This window comes from Physcomitrium patens, chromosome 6, assembly GCF_059467195.1.
Source record: "Physcomitrium patens ecotype Gransden chromosome 6, ASM5946719v1, whole genome shotgun sequence".
In the NCBI taxonomy this organism is placed as follows: domain Eukaryota; kingdom Viridiplantae; phylum Streptophyta; class Bryopsida; order Funariales; family Funariaceae; genus Physcomitrium; species Physcomitrium patens.
The window spans coordinates 3,316,324-3,327,423 of record NC_143415.1 but is presented as its reverse complement, the minus strand read 5'-3'; the positions used below and the strand labels follow the sequence as shown (position 1 = coordinate 3,327,423).

The 11,100-nt window shown below is 38.7% G+C and overlaps 1 protein-coding gene across 2 annotated transcripts; it reads right to left on the bottom strand.

Annotated features, from left to right (window-relative positions):
- Positions 1-3,038: 3,038 nt before the first annotated feature.
- LOC112283437 (basic helix-loop-helix protein A) lies at positions 3,039-7,399 on the bottom strand. Of its 2 annotated transcripts, XM_090250952.1 has the most exons (10): positions 7,037-7,399; positions 6,496-6,627; positions 5,932-6,046; positions 5,647-5,703; positions 5,192-5,439; positions 4,903-5,061; positions 4,708-4,788; positions 4,024-4,570; positions 3,711-3,893; positions 3,039-3,590 (listed from the first exon to the last, which is right to left on the bottom strand). In XM_090250952.1, the coding sequence occupies exons 1-10, from the start codon at positions 7,171-7,173 to the stop codon at positions 3,372-3,374; spliced, it is 1,878 nt and encodes a 625-aa protein (XP_090107078.1). In that variant the 5' UTR covers positions 7,174-7,399; the 3' UTR covers positions 3,039-3,371. The 2 variants fall into 2 exon arrangements, with proteins under 2 accessions (XP_090107078.1, XP_090107077.1); XM_090250951.1 differs by having other exon boundaries at positions 4,708-5,061.
- Between the last annotated feature and the right edge of the window lie 3,701 nt (positions 7,400-11,100).

Sequence of the window (11,100 nt, the reverse complement as noted above, 5' to 3'; positions counted from 1 at the left end):
ATTTGCTTAGAGGTTGAGTATCTTTGAGTTAGTACAATGACTATAAAAAGCCAAGGTAGGAATTTATTGATTTTGTTATTTTTCTTTCCAAATCAAGTATCATAATTGATGCCATGTCTTTGAACATTTTTGTTATATGTCCTTATTTATAGTACATCATCTAAATTTTACAAATACTATAGTAATATTCAAAGTTGTATTTTCTTTGTTAGGTGTTTAGAATTGGCTATTATTTGTTACAGTCTTGATGCATTACAGCAATTGATTTTGAAAAAAAAAAAATTACAATAAGATTTTTTTTTAAATGAGATAAATAATTATTGCATGAGATTTAGTGCACAAGAGTCTATTCCTTGTGACTTCAAAACTTGCAATTGTTTGTGCAATTCCTCTTGGAAAGTCCAAGTAAATTTGTGTGGTTTTTTTCCTTGGCATTCATCCTCAAGCCCATCTTCAAAAATTCTGGTCTCACCCAAAAAGAAACTCAAAGGTGTGGAATGAACATATGGCTGCTAAAAACTTCTCACTTGAATTATAAAATTTCACTTTTTTTATTAATTATGCAAAAAACAAGGTTGTAAGTTTTTAACCTAAAAATAAAAACAATAATAATAATAATAATAATAATAATAATTGAGAAAATATTATCAAATAAGCAAAAAAATATTAGGAAAGAGATATAATTTAAGAGGGATATATTTATTATTTAATTAAGCCTTTATTATTTAGTTTTTTATGCAAATAATTAATCTTTATTTATAAAACATATTTTAATATTATTAATATCTATTTAAACCGAATAAAATAAATATATCAGTATTTATCTATTTTTATATTTACATAAGAATAAAAATAAAAATAAAAATGATGATAACATCACTTTAATAATGCCATATCATTTATTTAACTTTTTAAATCATAATTTTATTTTGATAAACTTTAATATTTTAAAATTAAATTAATTAAAAATATTTATCTATTAAAATTAAACAATTTAATTTCTTAATTTACTTGTCTATATTAATAAAAAAATCATTACCATTGTCATCTTTTTAAAGAACTGCTAGGCAGATACCTCCCTATTACTATGTAAACACCCCTTGTACCACACACCACTCTATACATTTAGTAAAATTCTTATTTATAATAAAATATTTTATAATAAATTTATTTTTAAAAAATATCTTATAATAAATTTATTTTTAAAAAATATTTAAATAGATTAAACAGTTTTTTCAGTGAATAAAAAATTATGTAAAGTACATTATGAACATATTTTAAATTAAATCAATAAAATAAATAAGTAAATATATAAAATTCCATAAGCCATTGCATGAAAATATTTTATTAGAATTTTATTCTAAAAATTCTGAATATAATTAAGCATTTTATTGTGTGTGTGTGTGGAGGGGGGTATGTGGCACAAAAGGGTGTCCATAAAGTAAAAAGGGGAGTCTACATAGTAAAAGAAAGGTGTCTAACTAACAATTGTTTTTTTTAATTGCATAATTTTTTTAAAATTAACTAAAAATTTAAATTAGTAAAAAAATAAATATATTTATATATGAATCTTAATAATAGTAATAATAAATAAATAAATAAATAAAAATTAAGAAATAACTGCCAAAACCTAAAAAATAGTTCTATATTAAACAAAGGAGTTGGATGACCATATGCTACAAACATTGTCTATTGCATATCAATGTTTTCAATGAAATCCTTTAAATTAATTTTTAATTTCAATTAATTGACTATTGGATTGAATAACTATTACCCTTTAAATTGCAAGAATTTAGTCTATCAGCTATTTCAAACCACTATGAGATTTTGATATAACTTATGATGACCATCCACCTCAAAATTATATATTTCAATCCTTTTTAAAGGGGATTTCATAAAATCCATTAATCTTTTCTTCAAACTAAAATTGGAGATCTAAAAGATCTACAGAACAATAACAAGATGAGGAACTATTAAAACATAAGCTTCAAACCTCCAACAATCCTAGAAAGTTTTTTGTTGTATTTTGTCATATGATAAATCCCATATACTCTACTATCTGCCACTAATGGAGCTTCATGAGTGGATCTCCAAAATCCTAGAAACTCCACTATCCAAGACAGTCACTGTGAAATGAGCTAGTTATTTACAGGGTGAGTGATGGAATGGGCAGGACACATTGAATAATGCTCACACCAAGAGTCCTCCACACACATGACTGATTCATGTTACAGGTCATAAGTACTGCATGGCATGCTCAGAGTTGCCTTCCATTTCAGTGCAGGAGACCCATGTTCAATGCCATGCTTTGCATTCACCCTCTCCTCAACAACCCACAATTCAACTTCAACATGACATTATCATGTGCTACTGGTAGTTTGAAGGAGAGGAAGAATTGTAGTTGGTGTTTGAACAAACAAATTCTTGTAATGCACACATCTTTCCAATCTTTATCCCCTCTGATTAGGATTTCAAGGAGATGGGAAACCTGGTTTTGGAATCCTGGTTACTATGTTGAATAACTGTAGAATTTCTTTCTTTAAGCCTACAGTTGGGATACTGAGAAGTTCCAATGTACATTCCCTGCTGGTGATGAATGTAACAAGATTAGCCTAAGTGTACATATATGGTCAGTCTGGTTGTGTTCAGAATATTATATTTGTGCTGGAGATATGTAGTTCATCAGGACAGTCCTGTGTATCATAAAGCCTCCCTTTTTGAAGGCAGCAGAAGCTAAGGATAAGGAATGCTGCAAAACCGACACAGTTTGCAAAGAGTCAACCCAGACTAAGTGACCAGCAAGTTTTGTTGCACGAAACCAAGGCTGCAGTGCCATGTTATTTTAGAATATGTCTCAAGCGCAGACCAGACATATTCTAAAACTTCAGTCACATGTACCGACAACTTAGCCCCAACTCTAGAGAAAAGCTGGAATTATAAAAATACAACAAGAAAAACAAGACGATGACATTAGTAATGTTCAGCAACTTCATACATTACTAGTACAGTATGTAGAAAAACAGTTTCACAGAATGGGGAGAGGATCTCAACTTTCAGGCTAAATTAAAAGTAACTAGTTGACCTGAAGTCTGTACAAAATTGATTGCAAATTTGCCACCTGCACACATTACTCTCAAGGTAAATTCTATCTATTTTCTCTCATGTCATACTCTGGCAAACTTAACTTCTCTTGTCCTAACCGTCTCTACAGGTAAACTCCTCGAAGGCGGACTTCAAGGAAAGGTTATCCCCGGGACTTCCAATGCTACTTTACCGACCCACTTACTAATTTGGAGTCATTCAATATCCAGACGCAAAATCAATATTGCTGTGGAAATAGGATGTACAAGCGGATTAAAGAATTATGTGATTCAAAAGGATTGCATGGAATGTAACCTTGCCGGCCGCATGTTGGCGCCCCCTGCAAGTAATTCCAGCTCCTTGTTGCGTTGCTCCAAGCTTTGGTAAGATATCTTCAAATCCTCATACCTTCTCTCAGTCTCAGCCGTGCTTTCTTTCAATTCTTCAATTTGTCTCTGCAAGTCCTTGAGGTAGACAATGGCATCCCCAAGTATGGAAGCTTTGTCTGCCTGTTGTTGAAAAACCCCGATCGCACCATTAAATCAGAGAACAGAACGCATGCTTCTCCGAACTGGCAGGATTTCACGACACAGGCAAGCAAGGAGACATGGACGCAAGAGAATTCATACCTTGGAAATGATGGGCACCAATTTCCTCAAAGCGGAGAAATTTTCCTTTTGTTTCACTCTGCGGCGTCTCTCTGCCATCATGTGGTTCATGGCTGCCTCATCGTGGCCAGCATGGATAGGACCCATGGTTGCGATCCTTGAACCGCCACGAGCAGGCCGGTGCCCTCCTCTCGATGGAGCAACCTGCGTCACGGAAACGATGATCTGAGATTCCTGGGCCAGCCAACTCTTGACATACTGTCATCATACTTGATCGAGGATAAATCAGTTAGTAAAACGTTTGTTAACTGCAGATGTGTGAGCAATTGTCTACCTGGTCAAATGGGTCTGGCGCGATGCTAATGTCCGGCAGACCAGCCTCAGGACTGGAGCTCGAGGTCACTCGCCGTTCCTGCGAGTCCGTGTTATTCATCACAGGTGATCGTTCCCTTTCAGCCCCCTGCTGTAAATTAGGAATAGTTTTCATCAAGTCAATACAGCGACGGAGAAGCTGCTGATTGGTGCGGTCCGTTTGTATCATCGGCGCCAGGATTCGCGTATGCTGCCATGACTTGAACTGTCCGCCTTGTGATTGCGCTGAGATTGAGCTTGTGGTACTCTGCCTGGGGAGTTGTGGCTCATTTCGAACGGTCGGAGCGTTGAACATATTAACATCTTCAAAGCTGGTAGACGGCAGCTGGCTCATCTGGTTCAGGTTGGTGGTGTCAAGAGGCGGATGGTAAAGGTTCTGCCATTGAGCCTCTTCCTCGAAATTGAAATTGATCACATCGTCGTCTACTACTCGAAGCTCATGCTGGGACGCAGCTGTTATTGTGTTAGCGTCCTGAAGCTGAACCTCACGACTGTGCGATGATGCTCCTCTGTAACGATTATCGAAAAGTTTCACATTGTCAATCTGATGCGGCCACAGTGTGTTTAACAATCCTTCTTTACAGATACTATACATCTGTGAAGCCAATTAACTAGTGTAGAAATGTAGATTTCGTGGGTGAATCACCTTCTCGAAGATGCGCTTGCATGTGAATCAGAGCGGTGCCCCAAACGGTGGCGCTGGCTGGCCGGGTCCATGAAGATAAGACTGTTCTGCGCAGGGGAGTCAACAGAAACCTGTGGTTTAGAGCCGTGATCTTCTAAGCTGCTCACACTGGAAGAAGTGGTGCCGGAGTGGGATTTGTATGAGCCTTTAACGTACTTCAACGCTTGATTTTTTGCAGGTAACGGCGTTTGTAGGATATTATCTGTCTCTGGCCTGGTGGATGGTACTCTCCATCTTGTAGAATCTGTGAGTGTATTCAGTTCGTTGACAAGTTGTTTCTCGACGTCGACTTCAGATTGTGGCAAAAACATGTCTCTGTTCCAATTTGATAGATTTGTTGATAAGTCACAACTTGAGGCAAGTCAAATGTACTCAAGGTAAGCGTATTTTTAAAATAAGGACTTCATCATTGATGTTCAAGGAAAAGGGGAGTTGAATATAGTACCTTCTAATGATCTGCTCATTGAGCGAGTTCGGCTCGAATGTCTGGATCGGATTATGCGACTGATGCGTCACAGGACCCAACGATGGGAAAGTGGATAGCATCGCGGAGCTTGCGGCATGTGGAGATAGTGGAGCACTGGAAGGACCTTGAGAGGCAGCAGGATGCGCAGATACTTGTCCAAGTTTTGGCAGTATTGTTTTTGAGAAAAATTGCTGTATACTTGTCATTAATCCGAGATCCTCATGCACCTGCGGTCATGCAAATCAATGAGTTTAAAGCGATATATACAAGGGTGGCAAGATGATGAACATGACTAAATCCATGATATTCAAAAGAAAGTGCAAATGGGGGATGCATCAGAATCTTCTATGTATATGTATGTATGTATGTGTATATATATATATATATATATATGTGTGTGTGTGTGTGTGTATAATTATTCGGTAGGTGCTTACACGTTCACAAGTACCGATCTCTAGTATACCATCGGTCCAGTAAATGAACATCGCGGTCTGTTCACAAAATAGTTGAGGCTCCCGTTAGCAACTCTAATACAATCTCAGAATGATCATACAGGTGTTTCTCTGCACATAACTATCACTATAAAAACGAAATTTAAGTTGAATAACGAAATCCTCGTTTTGAGAGGACCAGTTTCATACATACATAGCAAAGAGCGCCAACAAAACAATCTGTGATGAATGTTAGAACACCGCGACAGAATATGCTCGTGTGTGTACCTCAATTCTCGCATGGCTTAAAAACTGAGATAATTCCTTGGATCCAGCGGACTGGACTACGGACGGTCTCGTCAACCAAACATTCCTTCTTTCATCGAATGCCCTGCCAACAGACCTGTAAATGTTTAAACAAGCAGTTGTGAGTCACACAGGCCAAGCACAAATAATATTCTCAAACCACCAACAACATGGTTGCATCCATTAAAGAGTTGCGGAATTTTTTCTTTATGCTCACCCAATGGGTACCCCAACTAAGTAGACATGGTTCATGTAATAGGATCACCATTTTAATAATACAAACATACAGGGTTTGTTTGCACTCCTAGAAAGCTCATTTACAATGACTCTGAAGAACATCACAAAGAGTTCTCTTGTTGTGGAATTCTAAGTTATCAGCCTACATCCCCATCAATTGCGGGGTTATACTAAAGAATGGCCATGTTGGTTGAGAAGGGTATGAAAATTTAGCCATAATCGATGAGCTACTGATTTCATACTCTGTCAAGCAGAACAATCAGCAGAGCATTAAATTTGACTCTGAACTGGGTAGGAGAGGAGGCTTACCCACGGCCACGAGGGAACGTGGAGGAATTGTACGTAGAATTAAAAAGCTCCTTACTCCAAACTTCTGTGTCACCATGGCTGTTCACCGCTGTCGAATTCACTCTGAAGTGACCCCCTTTCCATCCCAGATTCCTGTTCGCACAAAATTCGCAGATCCCACTTCTGAGTTAGCCTGCCTTGGAAACCACAATACTGTGCGTTGTTTGTAGAGAAGCTGTTCCTCTTCTTATACTAGTCACAAAGTCAGGCCAGGCCTGAGGTTTACTAACTCCATGCAGAGTACCAGGACACATGCATTTCTTTACAGTTCTAATCTTTGTTGAATCCTAAAATCCTCCGTCTGTTGAATCTCAGTCCTGGAAGATCCACGATCGACAGCAATCACTCTGATGTTCCCAAATCTGATGATGCGACATCGAACCACATGAAAAATTTGCGGTCTGAAAATCCAGAAATAACTCGATTCTTGACAACAGCTGGGATTAATGGCGAATGTCAAAGCTTTGATTGTAGAAGGTGAAGGAGTGGGAATGCGATTAACCTGGTCTGAGGATTGAAAGTCCAAAGAGCAATGTAGGACCATCCCAGGTGTTGCAACAAGCTCTCGAGTTGCTTCTGCAAATACTGCGCTGGCTCATGAGCAGACACGGAAACGCTTGCGTCTTGAGAGTAATTCATCTTGACTGCGTACAAATGGTCGCGAGCTGATCCGATTAATGTTAAAATTCACCCTCCAATTGCACACTATTAAAATGTGCCCCAGCTTGACTTCTGCATGCTATTTCTAGCTGCTAAAACGACGAGTATTAATGGGAATTTTAAGGACCTTGTGAAGGAAAATAAAATCTATGCCTCAGAGGAATAAGCGTCGCATTGGCAGAGAAGAATGATGCACGTTTTCTTCTGTCTCGTTCAAGTGCCTGGATAGAGAACTGCGAACTACTGCGTTCAAGGGTGTTCGTGGGGGGTATCCATGCTACAGAATATCAGGAGGAGGAGGAGGAGGAAATTGAATAATTGTCTAAATTAAAAACAAGAAAAAAAAAAAGGTTCCCAAGTCAAGCTACAAATGCGGGAGGAAATCCTTGCATTCGTCAGTGCTGTCGACGCTATCGGCAATCCAAAACTGCGACGAGCTTCAAATTCAGCCAAATGAATTGCATGCCCTTGCACTGGTGCTGTTGAAAATAAATCTGTCTCGTTGTTTCTGATCGCTGTCTCGATCCCGAGAGCGTCAGCCAAATTGGATCCCAGCGCAAGAAGGAGCGGTCAGAACCGAAACCTTTGCAAGTAGGTCTAGAATAATTGCATGACGAACAAAATGTGCAACTAACTCCCCACTTGCAACCCCGTGCTCCTGATCATCCGCTAAAATTAGGTACCCAACTGGTATGTTTCCACGAAGGGTCGAGCACGCTCCAGTGCGCTCTTCCAACACTCACAGCAGCCGAGAAACACAACACGCATCACCACCGACAACCACGAGCTCAAACTCTACCTCACCGAAAAACAACAGCACTGGTCAACTCAGACAGAATGCAGGGCTCCCTGCACACGTCTTCGAATGCCGGCTCGTCGGTAGCGATACCGGCAAAACCCACACACACACACACTCTCTCACTGATCTCCAACAACCTCAACCACACAGAACTCTCGCGATCCACCCCTTGACGGTGACGCTGCAATGAACACTCACCCAGCACACGCACGCGTCTGCTGCTACCACCGAGGCGCAGGGGTAAAAGGTTATGAGCAAGCCAACCAGCCAGCCAGCCAGCCGCGAACAAGCTGTGTGCGAGCAAGGCAAGGGGAGAGAGGAAGTGTGGCCTGTGGTAGTCCCGAGATGGCAGTTTAGAGGGGGTGAGATGCCGGCTGAGGGGTCTCGCAGTTAGTCTGGAAATGCGCACGTTTTCCCCTTTGGACGGGCGTGACAAGCTAGCTAGCTATCTAGCCTATTCCATTCCCTCCCCCCTCCTACCTCCCTCTCCCCCTCCCTCGTCCCTGGTCCCTCCTGCTCCCCTGCACCTGCATGCCTCCCTCGTCCCTGGTCCCTCCTGCTCCCCTGCACCTGCATGCCTCCCTCGTCCTCCTCCGATCCAAAAGGGGGTGAGACAGAGAGGAAACTACTGCTACCCTCCTCGTTGACTGACCCGTCGTCGTCACATGAAGCCCGCCCCAACCAGATCCCCCTTCCCCTACCCTGGTGGACACACTGGGCCCACTCTCTGTCTCTCCGTTGTGGCGGTATCGGACATCGTCCACACACACCCCCTCCCCTGCACCGTTTCGTCTTTGTCTGGGTTTCGCATGTGTCATTCTTCTCCACGATTTCTCACGTGTTGTTTTTGCTGATGTAGAGTATTATGCAAGTAGTGGGTTGATTTCTAGAAAAATTCACCAATTGTGAGTGTTTGCTGTACAATTGTGCTTCTGTAACAGTATCAGAGGTGATGTGGTTCTGTAAGCAAATATTCTGAGTTGTTAAGTTAATTATGTATTTCCAGATAATTTAAATTATATATGGTTAAAAATATTTCTTTCAAAACGTCGTATTTATTTATTTACTGACTATACTTAAAAAAACATTTATACCAGCATAATAGATAAAAACATGTTTTTTGAATGCACAACTATTCTTTGGTTGACTTGTTCTGTTGTTGTATTGTGAGAAATCAAAAGAGCTTTAAAATTTTAAAGTACTATATTCTCAGGGTGCACCACAGCCTGACACCCAAGCTCAAGAACTGGAAAGGAATTCTGATCCTCCAACTTTTGCAAGTCACCAACATTGCAAGCACATGTGAGAGGGAGCAAACACGCTCTCTAGATTGTATGAAGAATGTTGGATTCAACTCATGAAGTGCATGCTTGGAGGATATTTGGGGGAATGATGAATTAGAAGTCATGAAGGTCAATGAAGAAGTCCATGTTCCAATTTCTCTCTCTATCAAGAACATATCTAACCTTGACACTTTTTTTCTTTTTTTTTTATCATTCCACACATGCACTCTAATTCTCATGTAATTGGACAGCAATTTCAAATGGATTAACATTTCCTACCCTATACAGAATGGATAGGTATACAGGATGTGGAATTTCAAGCTTTGGTCAGGTTGATTACACCAAATCTTTGTTCAAGTAGGTGTGCTTGGAAAAGGCCTTGTTAAAAGACATTAGGTGAAAATTAAAACCCAAGCACAAACACTTGTTTTTAAACTTGTAGAAACTAAAGTTGATCAATTAACTTGTTTTTTAGCATATATATATATATATATATATATATATATAAAGAGATTAAGACATCCATGGTTTTAATGTGTGATTTTCTGCAGCTCTATTCATGCTTCTTTGGCATTTCCCATGTATTCATTGCAATGCATCACACACAACAGAAACTTCTAGTGACTGGATTGTACCAAAAATAACTGCACACTCTCAATATTCATCCAGATCTTTCATGTGGCATGTTGTCATGTTAACAGCACATGTCAAGTAATAGCCAACTCCATATTCCACTGCAGCTAAATTTCCATTCTGGGCATCATACTACCATGTAGCCTTTGCTGCCCTACATAAAGGGCACTCAGATCACCTGTTTTGGCAGAAACTGACATAAAGCTTAAACCACAAGGATTTATTCCCATGGTGATCCCGAGCTAGTTCCCTGCCTGCCATTTTGGGTCTTTCTCTGGATGACCTATTTTCTATAATAAATCTAAGAGTGATATCCCACCATGTTTCACTGTGTGGATATTTTCATGTGTTACTCATGTTTACAACAGATTGGTGCTATCTCAAAAGATTAGACCAAGAGCTATTTTACAGCCTTGAGTTGACCAAGATCATTGATGGGTTTGAATCCTTGCATTGAGCATGTATTGATATCATGGGTTTAACAAGTATTGGGTGCTTGTATTTGCTTCTGGTTAGAACACCACTTTGAAATTAAATTTCATTTCTATGTATGATTTGATATGAGTTTTCTTTATTTATTAATATTGGTAAAAGCATTACATTTCTTCTGTGCAATACTTAATCTTAGCCTCATTATTGGTATGTACTTTTTATTTTGCTCCTGAGTATATTTTATTGATTATTTTGACTTGTACACATGTAAGGATTTTGGTCTTATCAATCTACATATTATTAACACAGGCATTAAATTAAAATTTATCAAATATTCTATCAGAGTATAACACTTAATTAATTAATAAAATAAACCTTAGACTTTTAAAATATAGGCTCTTAAAGGTTTTGGATTCTGAACTATAAAATGAATCCAAAACATTTAAGAGCCTATATTTTAAAAGTTTATATTGAGATCAAGAAGACATTTTGTTTTACTAAAATACTGCGGCATGCTTGAAACATCATAAAACTCAAAAGTACAAGAGAATCATGAAAAAAAGAAGGATAATCATCATCAATTAATTAGATAAAACCATCACTATAAAAATTGGTTTACACTTAATTCAGCTTTAATAAATTTAGAAATAATTTTATGTTCAAAATATAATATTGTAATCTAAAACATGCTTATCTTCTCATTCATTGACTTGGGGCACGAACCTGGATAAATATGTTGATGGGGGGGGGGGTAATTTG

Excerpts from the sequence above, each read along its gene's own strand:
- LOC112283437 (XM_090250951.1), bottom strand. The coding sequence starts at position 7,173 with ATGAATTACTCTCAAGACGCAAGCGTTTCCGTGTCTGCTCATGAGCCA. Across the intron at positions 6,047-6,495 it reads ACGTTCCCTCGTGGCCGTGG|GTCTGTTGGCAGGGCATTCG; the intron begins GTAAGCCTCCTC and ends AAACATTTACAG. Across the intron at positions 3,591-3,710 it reads TGGTGCCCATCATTTCCAAG|GCAGACAAAGCTTCCATACT; the intron begins GTATGAATTCTC and ends TTTCAACAACAG.